Consider the following 19627-nt stretch of genomic DNA (forward strand, 5'->3'; position numbering starts at 1 on the left):
ATAAGTCAGAAGGATAGCTTTACAGTAATTGTTTTATGACATTCCTCTCATTAGGACATTTTTTCCCTGTAATTTCAGAAATTCTAAATTTCATGCTTTTCTTTCTGACCTCAGAACATAATTGCCTTTGGTTATTTCTTTATGGTGTCAATTTTAATTGTCACTGTGTTACACTTAATTAAATACTAAAGTATTTAAATTATATGTATTCTTTGTAGAAATAGACTTTTGAAATTCAGTATATTAGATGCTTACTGATAGTAGATGTACTTTTATAGAAAGTAGCTGATAGTTTGATATTTCACTGGATTTCCAGTGTTATTTTTGCTGCCAAACATTTCAGACTAGATTTTCAGAGCACATTTTTAAAAATTTGGATAAGTGTGTTGGCATGTAAAACAGCACAGAGAAAATACTTATATTTAAGAAAATTATGTCATAGGTTCTGCTGAAACTTAAAATTGGGAATATTTGCTTTTTGGCAGCATTTAAGTAATGAAGAATTTTTAAAAGGCATTGCCAATACTTTATTATAGGCAGTAACCCACTTCCAGATATGTAAGTGTCCTTCTCTGTAATTAAGAAACACCTTTAAAATCATTAGCCTTGACCTACAAATAGTTTAATTTACTTCTTTCTCATAAGGAACCAGATCTATTTTCTTTTTATTTTAAAGTTTTCAAAAGAGGCTTTTTTTCCCCTTCTTATGATCATTGGGATACAGGGAGGGAAAAGAAACTTAACACCTATTAGTAATCTGTTTTTAGTGCTGAACCTGGATTATTTATGTATTATATATAATGCATAATATAAAATATGTGTATAATAAATTATATATATATGGAATGTTATATTTTTTAAATTAATGGCCCAAACTATGTTTAAGCAAAGGGATGGTAATATTAGACTCTGTGTGGGTCATTCATAGTATTTTTCTTTTATTGATTTGGTAATTCTTCAGTATCATCCAACAGTTTCAATGTCCACTCTTTAAACATTCCTTCATAATTGATTCTGCACTGTGTTAGTAATATATAGCCCAAAACTTAGTGGCTTAAAACAGTAAACGTTTATTATCTTCTGTGGGTTTTTTTTGGTTAGGAATCTGGGAATAGTTTAATTTGCTGGTTCTGACTCCAGGTCTCTCATAGGGTTGTAGTTCCCCAAAGGAAGGGTTTCTTGTGGCTGGAGGGTCAGCCTCCAAGATGCCTCACTTGCCGGCCTTGCAAGTTCATTCTGGCTGTCAGCATAGTGTTCAGTTCCTTTTCTGGACCTCTCCTTGGGGCTGCTTGAATGTGCTCAAGATTTGGTGACCGGCTTTATACAAAGTGAGTGATTCAAGAGAGGTTAAAGCTGCAATGTCTTGTTAATGAACTGCTCTTGGAAATCACACACTTTCTACCAGGCTGTGTCCATTAGAAGTGAGTCACTAAGTAAAGCCCACATTCAAGAGGAAAGGGAAAAAAAATGGAGAAGTAGCAAGGAATTATGAACGTATTTTAAAACTGCCACGTGCACATGTTTAATACAATCTTTCTCCCTCCATGGGTTATCTTATCTACTGCTCTGGTTTGAGAACTACCTTACAATTCTCAAATTTATGAAGATCTCTCTTCTAAATCACTGACCTGTATTCAACTTCCTACTAGATTTTGTTCATGGCACTACAATCTAATCACTTGCTTATGCCAGAAACCTGGTAGTCATCCTTGTACCCTCACTTTTACCCTTCATGTTCAACCAATCATCAAATCATGTAATTTTTTTTGTCCCTAAACATAGGTCAAATATGTTCTCTGTCATTACCCATTTAAAGCAACTGTTTTATCTTTACCGCTGCAAAATAGGCTTTTAATTTGCATTTTCTTATCTATGCTTAAAATTTTTTCTTAGTAAATTTAATTTTATTTAATACATGGGATTTGGGGTAAACAAAGTATAAAAGTAAGGAAATGAAAAATAAATAAAAATATAAGCTGTATTGCTAATAGTTTTTAATATCACAACAAATAGACACATAGGGCAGGCTGAAGATTTTAGTTTCTGCCTAATAGAGAATAGACTGCACCATTTATTTTTGAGTGGATCATTGAATATGTAAAACAATCCATGGAAAACCAGATTTGAACAGTGCATTGAAGGCTTGGCCCAGGGAGAGATATATATAAGTGCTTGATTCATCTGTCCTAAAACTAAGTAGCAGTGGCAGGCATATTGTCCATTTAGTGAAAATCTAAATGAAAATCTTCCTTAAATAGATACACAGTGCTTTTCTCTATGTTATATATATGATCATCAACTAAGTAGTACGCTCTTCTACATTTCTTCAGTGGCTACTGATACTCCACCTTCTGCATTTATTCTCCTCTACATCTATCCTCTTCAGCTACTTACTGTTATTACCATGGTTTTAGACTATAGTCTACTCATACATTCTAGACTCATGAACCCAAATGAAAATTAAACGTTCCTGAGTGTTATCCTGACACCTTAAATTCAACATGTTTAAAAACTTAATTAATTATACTGGGTTAATGCCCTCAACCAACTAACTGGTTGCTTACCTCTTAATCTGTGTTTAGTCTTTTACTTATTGGTATCCTTTGTCCTAAACTCCTATGTCTCAAGTAGCACTCCCTTCTTTGAATGCTACCCTGTAAAGCCCTAGGGTTATCCTAGCAAATCTCTGACCCCTGTCCTTGAGTCCAGGAGGAATCAATTGACTCTGGTCATCAGCTTTTAGCACCCTGCTCCCGCCCTCACCCCATCTTTAGACTGGTATCTTTAGTTATCATAACCCACATCCACCAAGAATTTAAAGCATTTTGAGTCAAAAGTCACCAAGCAGGATTGCAGTAGGAAAGCCCAAGAAGAGAGTAACAAAAAACAAGAAGTTTTAACAACAGATTGGCTGAGGTCTCAGAAAAGGAAGAATAAGAGTGATTTGTGCAGAAACAAGTGAGCAAGAACCGGGAGCTAATTCTCCTGTTGTTTAATCCTTGGTCAGGAGCACTTTTAATTAGGGCTGTGTTCTGCATGGAACTTGGGCAATTCCTGAGGTTCTGGACGTCCTTAGCAGAGAAGCTTAGTTTCATTTGCGTCCTCTTAGTCCCATGGTCAGTGGGTGGTTCCAAAGTGCAGCATCTTAACAGAAGTCTACCAGATTGCACATCTGAAGCTTTTCCCATTTATTCAACCAATGTCTATTACACACCTAATAGGTGACACTCTGTTCTTTGTTACCACAAATTAACTCATGGTATGAAAATGAGAAGAACCTCAAGAATATGCCATCTGGGCTTCCCTGGTGGCGCAGTGCTTGAGAGTCCGCCTGCTGATGCCGGGGACGTGGGTTCGTGCCCCGGTCCGGGAAGATCCCACGTGCCGCGGAGCGGCTGGGTCCGTGAGCCATGGCCGCTGAGCCTGCGCGTCCGGAGCCTGTGCTCCGCAACGGGAGAGGCCACAACACTGAGAGGCCCGCGTACCAAAAAACAAAAAGAAAAAAAAAAAAAGAATATGCCATCTTTTCCCCGTATTATTTCACTGGCTAACTTGCATTGAATTGTTGACATTTTCCGTGTCTTAGTTGTTTTCTCTAGTAACCAAAGTCTCTCCGTTGTTAGCATGGTAGCTGAATGGTAAGAAAGACAAAACAACAACAACAAAAATCTTTTAACTTAAGCATATTTTTCCATTGGACTTTAGTTGCTGATTAAAGCATTTAGCAATGTAATTAAAATAATTTAAATTGCTAATTAGATATGTTATAGAATAGTTTCCAGTAATACATTCCTTTAAACAAAGCATTCATTATTCAGGAATGCAATTTATCACTGAGTTACTGATACTAATGCAATTATATGTTAAATGGAAGAAAGCATCCACAAATCAACCCTAGTACCCTGTAAAAATTTCCATATCTATAACTTTTGAATAATCCTTATAGGCTCAAACGAGATACATGGGAAATTTGCCCTCGACATTTTAGTTGACTTTGCCACTGTCTGGTTCTAAATCATGTTTTTGACAGTTAAGACCCAAATTGAAGCTATGTCTGTGTACGCGTTTTAGCAAAATGGACTGATGAGTTTAATCAACCAAATTGTCCACTTAGTCAAACAATGCTTTGACTTTATTATTTGCTTATTTTTATTTCTTTGTTAAATTAACTTGTTTTTTAACAATATGACTTAATAGGTTAGGTTAACAAAATATAGCAAGATCAACTCAATGTTTGGAAGCAGTTTCAATCTGATTTTTAAAAAATGGCTATACCAAAGTTAAGAAAAAAATTGTCTCAGCAAATGCTCAAAAGTTTACTGTAAAGCATTCTGAAAAATTCTGATTTCAAGAACATTTTATTAAAAAAGTAAGCAAAAAATATCTATTATTCTACTTAAACTGATTGAAAATGTGAAACTGGATTCCCAAATTGGAACACTTTTATTGTTCAATGATTTTATTGCTTAAAATGCTATATACAGTAATGAAAATATCTTTTTCCATTAAAATAGAATCTGAGTATTAAAAAGGACTTCATGTTTAAACAGCCATCTAATTTCTAAATGATAAGTACATATATTTTAGGAACCATAGAAACACACATTTCAGAAATTCAGTGTCTATTGTGAGACTACCCTGTCAAAATGTTGACTCAAGAACAAACTTTAAAAATATTGTTACCGGGCTTGCCTGGTGGCGCAGTGGTTAAGAATCTGCCTGCCAATGCAGGGGACATGGGTTCGAGCCCTGCTCCGAGAAGATCCCACATGCCGCGGAGCAACTATGCCTGTGCGCCACAACTACTGAGCCTGCGCTTTAGAGCCCGTGCCCTTCAACAAGAGAAGCCACCGCAATGAGAAGCCTGTGCACCACAACAAAGAGTAGTCCCTGCTCACCAAAGCTAGAGAAAGCCCGCTTGTAGCAACGAAGACCCAATGCAGCCAAAAATAAAATAAATTTATAAAAAAATAATTATTACCACCAATCTTTGTGTTAACTCTCTTTGATCAGTGCTGTGGATGTGCTAGATTCAGGTGTGTGTGTTTGCGTGTGTGTATCTGTCTGTCTGTGTTTGAGGGGGATTGAGGACAAAACAAGAAAGATGTTGAATGACAACCAGAATGGAATTAACTGTGCAGTGCAGCTTGAGTGACCTATTCGGAAGTTATGCGTGTGGTCTTTGGTACATGTATAGTTTTTCCAAAATGGTTTAGAAATGGTATAAAAACTAATGTCATTTTCTATTTTGAAATAATAGGTATGGTTTCATAAACCAAATCAATATTTTCTGTAGAGTTTCAAGTGAAAATATTTATAGTAATAAAATCTCTTTTTCCCTATTCCCACTCTTTTTACACTTTCTTGCTTCTCTCCTCCCTTCTTTGCTTTCCACATTTCATGCTTACTAAAAAAGCCATAAGAAAAGGTGAATGTATTTATTTAAATACATTTTTATGTATGTGCCAGCATTAGTGAGTTAATCAACTATCAATGCAAATTTATAGCTATCATGTATTTATCTCTATAATTAATTCTCTTACGTGAAAATCACCTTACTAGCTGGTTGGTAAAGAATTTAAGAATTTCAATTATGTGCTTTTAAAAGAAGACTTGTTGAGTTTTTACAATTAAACATTTGACTGTTTTCCAATAATGTACTGATTATATTCACAGTCTTGGATTGTGAAACTGTTAAATCTGACGTGAAAGATAGACAGTTTGCTGTATAAAAATGAAATATATATATTCAGCAAACATATGAAACCAAACAACAAACTAGAAAAACATATTTGCCACAAGTATAAAGGACAACTTTTCAATTTTCTTCTATCCAAACAACTTTTACAATAACAATGTATAATAAAAAAAAGATGAAGGGTCAAGAAACATGGAAATATATTTCATTGTATAAATAAAGTGGTGAAAATTCAAATAAGGACGTTATATCATTCTTTGTCTATCACATTGGCAAAATGTAAAGGAATTGGTAATGTGTAGTTTTGAAGAGGAAAGTACTGCTGGTGGAAGTATACATTTTTATTAAGATTTTTGGACATCTAGTTGTTGATATTTGCCAAATTTCAAATATATTTATGCCTTCATCAATTTCATTTATTAACATATACTGTAAAATATATTTGTATAGTTATATTTTTTCTAAAATATTATAGCCAAGGTACACAGGTAAGTTTATACTTCTTGCAGTATTATGACACAGAAACACTGGGACATTTCTTGTTTTTTGAATTTTATTTTATTTATTTTTTTATACGCAGGTTCTTTGTAGTCATCCATTTTATACACATCAGTGTATACATGTCAATCATTTCTAAGTGCCCATTAACGTAAGACCAATTAAATAATGTTTTATATGTATATGTAATGTAGCCATTAAAAATGAGGGATACAACATAGGAATGAAAAGACTTCCACCATATATTGTTAAATTAGTAAGTAAAATAAATCAAGATATGAAACAATGTGTGTAGTGTGACACTACCTGATTAAAAGTTACTTAAGAAAATTAAAAGAGGGATGGGAAGAAATATACAATGTTTGTTTTTTTTCTGTAGACAGTTCTAATAGAAAAGTCACCACATTTTTAACTGCTTACCTCTTGACAGTGTGGGAAGGGAGCTGAAGGAAAATTTAATTTGTCTCCTTACAAATCTCTGTTTTCTTAAAGAACATTCACTATTTCTATAATTAACTCAAAAAATATACTGATTATGTTATTACCTGAAACAATGAAACTGTTTCAAAATTGAAATAAATTATTTAAATAAGTATATATAAACTCAAGAGCAGTACATTTTTTGTTGTTGTTCATGGTTTCTATTAAAAAACAAAACAAATACACACAGTATTCCTGAGGTTAATCTGAGAATCTTGTTTTACAAACTGCATGATATTTCTGTATAGTCTTTACCTCACGTACCAGCCAGTGTTTTAGAAAATCCAGAGTGCTTTGTTCCATTTATAAGAAAAATACCTGTGAGATAAGGTTTCTAAGAAATAATTGTTATAGCTAGATTTTTAAAAATTCTGTCAAGTTACTGAAATGAGAGATAGTCTACTTTTAGTTAAAATTATGAATTGCAACTGCTTTATTCCTTTATATTAGTATATCAGAAATGGGTACTTTTCCTTTCTATGTAACAAAGATGACTTATTTTTCTTCCTCCTCCTGGTAGCTTTCAGCCGTGCCCCGATTCCAATGGCTGTGGTCCGCAGAGAGCTCTCCTGTGAGAGCTACCCCATAGAACTGCGCTGTCCAGGAACAGATGTCATCATGATTGAAAGTGCCAACTATGGGAGGACTGATGACAAAATTTGTGACTCTGACCCTGCTCAGATGGAGAATATACGATGCTATCTGCCTGATGCCTATAAGATTATGTCTCAAAGGTATGATATTTCTAATACTCTTTGTGCATTTAATATAAACTCTCAGCATGCATCTGTGTGACATACTGAGCATAGGTACACATAAAATTGTGTACTTTAGGATACTTTGAACTACTTTTTCAATATCAAACTATTCCCCATATCACTAAAATGCTAGTGCTAGAAATTGTAAATGGCATTTGGAAAATATTAGAATGTATTAGATTAGTTATTGTTTCATGTGTTCTATTCTGTATTCTCTAGAACTGAGTTCATTAGTTGAGAAACTAAATTTATTTTTCAGTTTTCATAAACAGAATTATGTAATTTTCTCCAGAAATTACAGAAAAATTATTTTACTGCTAACATTGATTTCCATTAGTGTGGGAAAAAGAGTAAAATTTAAATTCAGAGGCAATTTTATAACTATTAATCAAAAAATAATAAAGACTATTGAGTAATGATTATTTGGTCTTGGAAAACAATAAAAATATTACTTTGATATCTAGTATATAAATTAATTTATTTAATACATTTAAACTATCTGAAATATTACCATAGTAAAATAGTATAAAGTACCGTAGAATAGCACTGGATAAGTAAAAAAAATCTTCAATTCTAAAGAGACTGGTCAATTAGAATCTATACTATAGAAAGTTTACACTAAAATTTCTTGATAAATTAGTTAAATATTAAATATATCTCAAATATTTGTTAACTTATTATGATTTCTCAGAAATCAGTGACAGAGTCATTCATTTACGAAAAGCCTTCATACTTTCTGACTACTTGCTCACAAAGTAATTTTTAAAAACTTAATCAATATATGATTTACTTAATAAATTTGTTTTTCATTAGGATTTCTATTTAGGCATCTCTTTCTTTTGTTTAAGGACTTCTTAAAATATGGGGGAGATCAAACACATGTAAAAATGAATTGAATTATAAAAGCAAAGACAGTGGATTTTAAGGATTACCTTTCTTGTACTTAAGAAAGCCTGCCTTATTTTTAACCTTCTTGATACTTAAAATTCTGATATTTACATTGATAGTCAATATTTTTATAAATTTCTGTCGTATAAATTATTCAAAGAAATTATCACATGCCAGGATTTTGATGATCAGAGCATCTGAGGTATACTTGAAGGATAGTGGTCTCTGGGCAAATCTGAGAGCTTTTATTTGTCTGTTTCTAAAATGCTGGCTCGTGCTAAGGTGAGTGTTAATGAGAAATAAGATTTTAAAATTAGTGATTCCATTTGATTTAAGTTTGGTTGCATTTGGTTCTTCTTGTTGTCTCTTGTTGTTATATATTGACATACCTCCAACTATGGCTAAATTCTCTGATGTTATGCCTAAAAGAAATCTAATCATTTTGTTGCCTGTAGGTGTTACAATCATCTTTCAGGAGTGGTTATTCCATAAGTAGTATGGAATGGGCACCATGACTAAATTGTTATTTTATTTGTTTCAGTCAGAAAACCAAACACAGGATTCTTCAGAATCCATTCGGGAAGTGGGTTGAGGATTTTCTGCTTTTCTGTGATTAGGTTTTCATTTAAAATGTAGCAGAAGCATTAACTTCACTAGCTTTTTGATCTCTATATGATTTTCACCAGAATTGTCTTAATCCTTTCATTGATATTATTAATGGCTCCCAAAATAAGCCCTTAATCTTATAATTATTGCAAAAAATAGTTACAGTGGATCCTCTGGAGCTACTGAATTATATGGGATGCATCTGTAAAGTGACAAATCGGCAGAGTAAAATTGCTTTAAGCACCCTGAGTAAATCATTTGTAGAAGCCTTCCTGGGGGGTTCTCAACTAAGAATTGTCAGTTAAAATAGCTGTGGTTGATTCTCCATGGAGGCAAGTTTCTTGCTTGTATTTAGACCATTAAATGTACTACATTTACACTTGTCCAAAATAAATGGAGAGAAGAAATCTAGTCCCATTTTGTAAGCTACCAAGATATGGGATGATCACGTCCACTTAAGCTGCTTTATAATGAACTCTCACTGTCACGCCAATGACAGCATGTTAAATAATGTTCATAATTACTAATTATTATATAGGCACATAATATTAATTATGATGTCAACAGTTTAAATAATGTGTTTGAATTAAAATAATAGTAGAAAAAATCTTTTCCAAAAGGTGTTTTAGATTATTGTGTTTTCTTTCATTTAAACTTCTAGAAAGATACTATATCAGCCTAGAAGTTTTAAGCATGTCTCTACATGGGAGGATTATCACTAAACTCAAAAATTTATTTGTGTGTCTTTGCATAACCTTGTTAAAAACGCTTCCTAACTTACTTCAGCCTCATAAGTTAGACAGATGTCACAGGCTATTGGGACTTCTATTCATGCAGATGTTTGAATACACATTGAATGAATGCATAAATAAAACTGTATACTAACATGTTAGTTAGGTGTGAAAAATTGGGGACTTGAATCAGAAAGGGTATGACATGTGATTTCCACATTTTTGTTCCCCAGTAGAACTATACAATCTGATATCTGCTCTAGAGAAGTCAGTTTCCTCACTGCCTTTCAGATTGAGCCTGGTGTTCTCAAATCTAAGTGTGTTCTCATGCCATTCTGTCCCCGATTTCTCTGAGTGTTCTGTGCTTTACTTTTTTCATTATACTACCAGAAGACTTTTTCATTATACTACTAGAACACATTTATTTATCCTTCTCAGAACTTCTGAGGCCACTCACCTGTTATCATCTACATCTATCATTTTTGCATCCAAACAATAAATGTGTAGTATCATATTTTAGACAGTTTTCTTGTGTAAACTGTACGCTTCTAGAGGGCAGAGTTTCTGTTATCTTACCTAAAACTAACTTTTAATATGTAATAATCAAATATATGCATATATATGTATATATTTCAAATCAAACCAAATTATATATATATTTCAAATCAAATCAAATATATGTATAAATTTAGAAATACACCATCCAATTTTGTCATGCCACTTAAAAGCTGTCTTATCTTTATTTTCTGAGTTATTTTTGTTTCTTTTTACTTTATATACTTAAAAGTTTAAAAAGATAGTACATATAGCTTTTGAATATAAATGTGAAAATGACTATTGGCAACCGATAACTACAGAAATTTTACATTTTTAATGCAGCTGAGGTGTTTATGTTTTCTTCAGCTATTAATGGAAATACTTGCATTTTTTTTCTCTTCAATCTTTTTTATTGAAGTCTGGTTGATAAAACTTGCATTTATTAATTCCACCAATACCTGAAAGTCCATGATATGCCGTTCACTATGACAATTACTCTGCAGTTTGGTGGTTAAATAGTCTGGCCTGGTTCCTGTCCACAAAACTGTAGTTTTTTGGCCAATAAAAAACAAATAGCTATATCATTTGTTCAGTAATTTATTTTTATCTCAGTTACATTTATTGAAGAGTTCAAAACAAGAAGGAATACTCTTTTACCTAGATGATATTAGGGAGTATTCACTGAAGAGAAAGTGTTAGGCTCGTCCTTGAAGGATTGTAGCGTTAGTGGAACCGGAAGAGACCAAAGTGATATTAGATATATAAGTGGATGAATGCCAAAAAAGATCGTGGGAAACAGCTTCTCTTCAGTAACCCTTCACCCATCCTTTTCTGTCATGGCTTCACAAGCTTATTGGTGTCTGCTGTGCACAGCTTACTCTCTCTAGGCCCTCTTCCAAACGTGCCTGAAGCCAGCCCTCCACCATCATCCATCCCTATAGACCCAGTACACCTTGACAATTCGATGATAAACTAGCCTGGATGCTATTCCCTTGTCATTAAAAGCTCCGAATGGAGTCCTTCTTATAAATTGGACATAGATTCCACCTAAATGTGGGAAGTTTGAATATCATATGTAATGATATCTTCATGCCAGCTTTTTATGACAAATATTTTAAACATGTGGCATAACAGCCTTATTCTGCATAAAGTTGTCCATATTTTTTTAGTTGAAAAGGAATTTTGAACAAGCATGTATATATGTATATGAAGTACAGTGATTTATTGAGGTATAATATATATACTGAAAATTGCACACATGATAAGTGTACAACTCAGTGAATTTTCACAAACCAAGCTTATCTAACAACAACTAAGTAAAGACAGAACGTTAAGGGTACCTCAGACACCACACCCTGTGCTTTATATCAGCCATCCTCCCCTCAACCAAGATTTGCTGCTATTGGGACTTCTATCATCTTAAATTATTTTGCTCATTTTGTAATTTAAATAAATGGATTCATATAGTATATGCTTTTTGGTGTCTAGCTTCTTTCATTCAGTGTATTCAGTTTTAAATATAACTTTATTGAAGCATTTTTATATATCAAATTCACGCATTTTGAGTGTACAATGATTTTTTTTTTTTTAGTAAATTTACCAAGTGATACAATCATCACCATAAGTCAGTTTTACATCATTTACATCACCACAGTAAGTTTCTTCACGCCCATTGTTGTTAATCCCCATCTCCTTCTCCACCCCATGCAATGACTAGTCTATTTTCTGTCTTTGTGTCCATCCTTCATGCATTACTTTTTTAAGCTAAAACCTGAATATTTGAAGTCAAGTTAGATTTAGTGGGTGTCTCAATGGGGATGTTATCAAAGAAATAACTAGCAGTTATTCCTGGAGACATGGACATAAATATGTTGCTTGCCTTTTGAATTATGTTAGAATCAAAGATCATGAATCTACACATTTAAGAAGTACCCTCTTTAGAGTTTTCTATCAAGGAGAGATGTTAAATGTATAAAGTAGGAGTAATTTTTTTCTGATTAATTGAGTATTTAAGTTTTACTTTTAATCTTCCAGCACCATTTTAGCAATATTACATTTTCACATATCATAGTCACATCAAGAACATGCGGGGAAAAAAAAAAGAAAAAGAGGCAGGGAGGGAGAATTGTTTCTCACCTTTTCAGAAAAGTTATGTTTCAGTTTATATCAGTATCACTTCAGGGGATTTTACAGTATACAAAAAGGCCTTTGTTTTTGTTGTGTTTAATCCTGGTGAAGTTAACTCTTTCAATAGCAGTAGAAGAAGAAACGCCAGTGGCAGTTTTTGTATGTACATTGCTGAATAAATGTTCTGCAATAACTGTGTATGTAGACATGAGTTTTTCAATTTGAGTATTCTCCTTTGCTTCCTTGACAGATTCATTACATCATGTCTTGTATTTCTCTTATGAATTATAACAGATCAAAAACAATCCCGTATATCAGGGACTTTTCCATTGAATCCATATTCTAATGCAGTAAAATGAACAAAAGAACAGATAGGCCTAGAAACAGAAGGAAAAAAAGGAGGGAAGGAAATGAAGGAAGGAAGGAAGAAAACTCCCACTCCCAAAGCCCAAATGTAGAGAATATGAAGAAACTGGAAAGTTTCTATCTGGAAAGCATTTATCTCTTCTTCTCTAATATTTTGTCCCATTTTGATTCTGAGAATACATATTTGATAATATTCTACTAAAATGCTTCCTAGTAATCTTTACTAATATTAACTTAATTTTGAATGAAATTATATGTTATGTATGTGTAGTTTGAAATTCAGAAAGTTAGTAAATGATTCAAGTATTTCAGGATAGCTTAGGATAAAAGTTAAAGGGAGTTGTGTTGGCGGTCTCTTACAGGTCTTGGGGAGTATTAACCCTTTGTGCAGCCATCTTCTAAGCACTGTTCATGGAAACGTGGAATCCCTGAGTCCTTTCTTGGGATTCCACAGTGTCCAAACTATTTTCATAAAAATTCTGACATAAAATTTGCCATTTTGATTGTATTTGACATAGGCACTGATGGTGCAAAAGCAGTGGTAGGTAACTGTGGGCATCTTAGCAGGGATCAAGGTAGCAGCAACAGTGTACTTTTAAAAATATGTCAGTTATTTTAATTTCTAATATGATAAATATTGATAGCTATAACTCATATAAACTGATAGTCTTTGAGAATCTTAATTATTTTGGGAGTTAAAAAGGTCATGACACAAAAACTTAGGAAAATCGATGATTCATCAAACACAACTATTTTTTCATTTCTACTTATTGGCTGAAAATTAGTGATTTGTGTTTTGTTTTCATTGTTTTTACATTGCGTAATACTCATTCTATTTGCTTTAAAATCATCTAGACATTTTCTATGAGTGAATTATTTTTGAAGGGAAGAATATCTGCATGTTATATATATATATTATATATATATTCTGCTAATACAGAATCAAATGAGAATTAGACTCATTGCCTGAAAATTACTAACATAATTTTCTGTTCAGACACTCATAATTCTCATAAAATTATGAAAACCTCCTTAAATTAAAAATAAAATGATTAAAACAAGAGAAACTTAGAATAGCTAATTTTTAAATAAAAAGTACTGTACAGGTTAACTGTATGATTTTGTAGGAGGGGAGGGAGAGCCCTGCCATGATATTATTCTAAACACAAATATGTTGGAAGAAGTAAATTTATAAGTATGTATACTGGGAAAAATATTTTTCAATTTAATGTATTGTTGATGTCAATTTTCTTTTTTAAAAAGAGTCAACCTTGTAAAGACAGAGTTTAAGACGTTTTGGGCACTCTTTGTTTCCAGGCACTCTTTAAATTTTCTGAGTTCTTTTTAATTTAGCAGTGTTAATGGTTATTCCAATGCTTGTAGCCATTAGTAAATGCATTGGCAAACAAACTAAACAAAATAAACCTAGAAAGGACCTAGAAATACAGGTAGAATGACAATGATAGATTTACCTGGAATTTGCCCTGTTTCTCATAGATTTATAAAACATAAGAATCACTTTTTTTTCATTCATAGTAAATGACAATCATAATCGTTTCCCCACCTCTAGCTTTTTAGAAATTTTTTACTCTGTGGTCACTATGTAGAACTTGACATCTTGTGTAAAGTGTTAGAAGATATTACCAAGAGAAGAAACATAAGTAGTTTCTGAAAATTAGAGAATATAGGATAAAAACACCGAAGCAATTATCTTGAGTATAGCTTAAATCCAAATAGAAAAGAACTAAACAGATTATGAACATAAATTCTGTCACTGATTAATGGGATGTCACTGGACTCTGGAGGAAAATAATTTACAGTGATATGTAGCAGATATTTAGAATAAATACCTCAGTTTCTCTATCATTACAATGATTTTAAAGATTGCTGAGGATATTGGGGCAGTGGCTTTTGAAGTACTCTGCCTTTCAGTTTTCGTTTTACTGATGAGAAGGCTAAGTTACACAGAGTTAAGAAATTTACCTGAAATTACTTAACTTACTGTATGGTGCAAACATACCTGCTCTCTTTGGGCACAAGGCCTGTGATTTTTTTACTGTGCTCTTTTTTCTTCTTCTAAGACACTAAGAATACTTTTTTTTCTCTTTTTTTAACTTTGAGTGTAGTTGATTTACAATATTGTGTTAGTTTTAGGTGTACAGCAAAGTGATTCAGTTATATATATATATTTTTTCCAATTATTTTTCTACGATAAGTTATTATATCGAATATTGTTCCCTGTGTTATACAGTAAATCCTTGTTAGTCATCTGTTTTAGGTAGAGTAGGTTGTATCTGTTAATCCCATACTCCTAATTTATCCCCCCCTTTCCCCTTTGTAACCATAAGTTTGAGTTCTAATTCTGTAAGTCTGTTTCTGTTTTGTATATAGAATCATTTGTACTATTTTTTAGATTCCAGATATAAGTGATCTAATATTTATCTTCATCTGACTTCCCTCAGTATGATAACCTCATACTAATTGCTGCAAATAGTAATATTACATTCTTTTTTATGACTGAGTAATATTCCATTGTGTTTATATACCATATCTTCTTTACCCATTCATCTGGTGATGGACACTTAGGTTGCTTCTATGTCTTGGCTCTTGTAAATAAATAGTGCTGCTATGAACATTGGGGTACAAGTATCTTTTTGAATTAGAGCGTTTTTTTTTTCTGGATATATGCCCAGGAGTGGGAATGCTGGGTCATACGTATGGTAGCTCTATTTTTAGTTTTTTAAGGAAACACCATACTGTTTTCCATAATGGCTGCCCAATTTACATTCCTACTTAACAGTATAGGAGAGTTATTATCTGTAGACTTTTTGATGATAGCCAGTCTGACAGGTATGAGGTGATACCTCATTGTGGTTTTGATTTGCATTTCTCTGATAACTAGTGATACACTAAGAATAATTTTTGTCACAAGGAAAGGTCTTTTCCCTTTTTTAGTACATCAGAAAAAGCAAGTCAGATAGTCAAATCCATCCACATTTTATATAATTCCATCTGTTGGTCAAACAAGAGAAGGGTTTTAATAAAACCAACCTTACAAAATTGATCAGTGTAGCCATTTAGTTTCATCTTCAGGAAAATATCCTTAATATTTAGGATATTATGTGCTTGAATAAATAGAAAGCATATTCAGTTGTTATTGATAATAATAATACATGTTAACATTTATTGTGTGCTTTTTATTTGCTGTAAACTCTGGTAATGAATTTACCTTTCATTATCTCATTTATTCCTCTCAGTAACACTAAGAGATACATATTGTTATCACTTCCATTATACAAATAAGTAATTAAAGCACATAGAAATTAACTTGCTGAAGAATTTATTTTAAGCCAATGTACTACTGCCTTATTTGAGGATTTGGGGTTTTGTTTAATTGTAACAAAGATGATAAAATGATAAAATGTTAAGATTAGTTAAGAACAGTGCTCCTGATTATGATCATGATGGTGAGAAAAGAACCTCATTCCATCTCATGGAAACATTCAACCAAATATTGGATTGGTTTGTCTCAGGTTTGATTAATGTTCAATTACAGCCATACATAGATTTTTATTATTGAAGTTTTTGATAGAAATGATTAAATTATTGTGAATCTGAAACTCTCCAGCCTCCCAACCCCTTTTTTATTTGAATCAATTATGTTTGCAAAATGTTTTGTATGATGTCATGTTTCTTGGAAAAACATGCATTGATATAACAGAGCCAATTGTATTACTAAATATTCCAGCTATAACCGTATATAAAGCAATATTTATTGACAACGTTGTATGAGCCAGGCAGTGTTCTAAGTACTTTATATGAATTAACTCATTTAATTCTTTGTTCACTCCTATGAAATGGATACTATTGTTATCCTTACTTTACTGATGGGGGAACTAAAGAGTTTGATTAACATCCCAAAGTCACACAGTTACATGGCAAAGCTGCAATTTTAACCTAGGAAATCCAGCTTCAAAATCCAGGATAACTACTACAATCTCTTGGCTGGTGTGCTCTGTCTAAATTATCTATTTTTAACAAAAGGCCTAACCCAGGAAACAAGTATGAACCAGTCACTGTTCCTGAAAAGAAAACACACGTGAGTGCGTATTCACCCACACACATATGTACACCGTTAAGTGGTTTGTTGTCATATTCACATACAAATAATGAAAACATGACATGAAACTTATTAAATTATATGACATTTATTTTCTGCCTTAGGATAAGTTTTCAGGAAAAATCACTCAAGTACTTGTGATAAAATTTTTCATAAGAAAAACTATGAAATCCGATTTTGTTATTGTTTTTAACATTTTACAGTTTATAGGGAAACAATTATCTATAGAAATACTTCAGTAAAGGTGAACTTATGGGTGATAATGGGAATAATACACCAGTTTCTATATGTGTATGGAAATAAAAGAAAATAGGTATCAGTTAATGTGCAAACTTCAGAACAATGAGGACTCATGAGAGAAGCTAAATATATCATGTGGGCACTTTGAAATACTTGTAAATGAGAAAATGTGTCATGCCAGCCTTTTTTAATCAAACTTGAATGTAAGTAACAGTGTGCATTAAAATTTCTAATGTTTTATATAATGAGATTTTAAACAGCATTAAACTCCACAAAGTTTTTGATAATAGTTATAAAAATGAAAGTGGACCTTTATTTGTACCACACTATGGTAACTTTGCTTTATTATAGAGGTCAGTTTATTCTTATTTGATATTTTCCATTTTATTTTTCATTTTCTGCCAGGTTATGCTGGAAACATATTGGTAAATTTGCCTCCATGAATACTCTATTAGACACAAGCTTTAACTGATTTATTTTTTCTTTATTATTAAGAATATGACTAAATAAAATATAGTTAATAAATCATTCTGCATAATACATTTTCAGTTTCTCATTATGTGATCTGATTAGTTTAACTCTAAGAAAAATGGTATTTCCCAGGTCGTTGAGGAATAACCATTACTCTACCATTTGTTAATATGAAAAAATGAATTTATTGATACCAGTTTCTGTAAAATTAGATATTTACTTTGTCACGTGTGTTGCAGGAAGATATGTAAATCATATTTATTTGTAACTTGGTTTACCAAATGGTAAAAGCAAAATATGTTTCTTCATGCATATGGGCTTATTTCTATATATAAATATATGTTTGTTAGCTTTGGCTCAAAAAGACTTTGATCTTTCCAAAAATGCTAGTACCCATGACTATTAGTACTATCAACCTTGTGAAAATAAACATTTGGAGCTCTTTCTTGGACTTGTTAGTGTATTGAGGAAGTAATATTAGGAAAAGAATATAATTCTACAAAAATATTGCCATATAAAAAAGAGAAAAACATACTTCAAGAGTATTATAAAAGACAAAAAGAGAAATTAAATGGCTATGGGTTCAAACCTTCAAAGGTAACAATATAGTAATGTTATGTGAAAGATTTATGAGTCCTCTACCAATATGAACATCTTATTAAAGATAATATTCTAATATTATCTCCTGATTTAAGGGCATTGACTTTTTTATTTCATAGTAATAGTAGTTTTTGTTTTAGTTTCAGAATTGTGCCCACTAAGGCCAGACAACATGCTTCATCCTTGAGCATTTCTGTTATATATGAATATTTATATATGTGATTCTGATATATATCTAAATGTTTCTAATTTTATTTAGATACTATTTTTTATTATCTTATTTCTCTCCCCAAACCACAACTTTTTGTCTTTCCATTAGAATATGCTGTTAAAAGTACCTGAAACCAGTTTCATTGCTTACAATCTTCTAGAGAGTGTGAATTATTTCTCTGAAGGTATTTTAGAAATTAGGTTCACAAAAATGTACTTCTTTTTCACAAATTAGTCTCTGCAAAATTTGTCACATTAAAAGGCCTTTCACCTTTCCAAGAAATTCAAGTAGATCATTCTTGCCTGAGGAGATAAGATTCTGAATTATTTCCAAGTTCAGGTCTTAAAAAACAAAACAAAATAAAACAAAACAATAACTAGAGTCTTTCAAATGACTTTACATTCAATTATTTCCTCCAATAGCATTTCCCTGCTGTGACATAAAAAAAAATACAACTATAACAACAAAAATTATATATAATCTTTCAATAAAAGACATGGAAAAGCATAAATTAATAAAAACAACACAAGCCCACATGGATATTGGAATGGAATATTAGCCTCATTATGCAAATGAACAGAAAAAAATGTCTCAGAATAAGTTGTGAGATGCATAACATGTATCTAAAATGTTACATTATTATATGTAAAGGAAAAGATAATTATGTGATATAATTGAATACATATTTTATAGCTGTAATTGCATTATAAAAGAAGGTCAGCAACAAATGACAAAAAGGAGCTGCAACATAAATTTTATCCCCCAGATACTTTTAGTCTGTTGTACCACAATTTCTTGTGGAAAACAATTGAAAAGCATGTTGTTTTGTTGGTTATAGCATGAACTCAGTGTATCCTTAGAGTGGCAGCTTTGAAACTGTTATGTCAGCAGTGTTGGCATTACATGTGTATACAGACACATGTACACAAACACAAATAAAAGAGAACATAACTTCTGAGGTATAAGTATAGAGCATTTATGATATGTATTTCTTGAATGCAGATTAATGTTAAGAAAAAATGTATTTGCCCTATAATCACATAGTTACATCATTATCTAATGGGTCAAGATTTCAGACGATTTTCTTTTTCTATCATTTATTAAGTAGAGGGATATGTTTCTCATTCCATTTATTTGATTATTTTAAAATATTTTTTATTTGTGTTAGGATGGTAGAGCAGATATATTTATTTTATTTTACTGTTGATGGTACTGCTGCTTAAACAGATAAAATGATTAATACAAGGTTAAATGTGAACCTGTGCCTTTAAGTTTATTTATAGATTCACTAATCTA

At 32.0% G+C, this 19627-nt stretch overlaps 1 protein-coding gene across 10 annotated transcripts in view; it reads left to right on the forward strand.

The window, feature by feature from the left end:
* Positions 1-19627, forward strand: part of ADGRL3 (adhesion G protein-coupled receptor L3) — an 860202-nt gene that overhangs the window by 377474 nt on the left and 463101 nt on the right. For all 10 annotated transcript variants that reach the window (XM_082838915.1, XM_082838914.1, XM_082838913.1 and 7 more), the window contains one exon: positions 7197-7410. In XM_082838915.1, the coding sequence (XP_082695041.1) occupies positions 7197-7410 (214 nt within the window). The remainder of the gene's footprint in view (positions 1-7196; positions 7411-19627) is intronic.

Source organism: Leucopleurus acutus (assembly GCF_964270905.1).
Source record: "Leucopleurus acutus genome assembly, chromosome: 4".
Taxonomy (NCBI): Eukaryota; Metazoa; Chordata; class Mammalia; order Artiodactyla; family Delphinidae; genus Leucopleurus; species Leucopleurus acutus.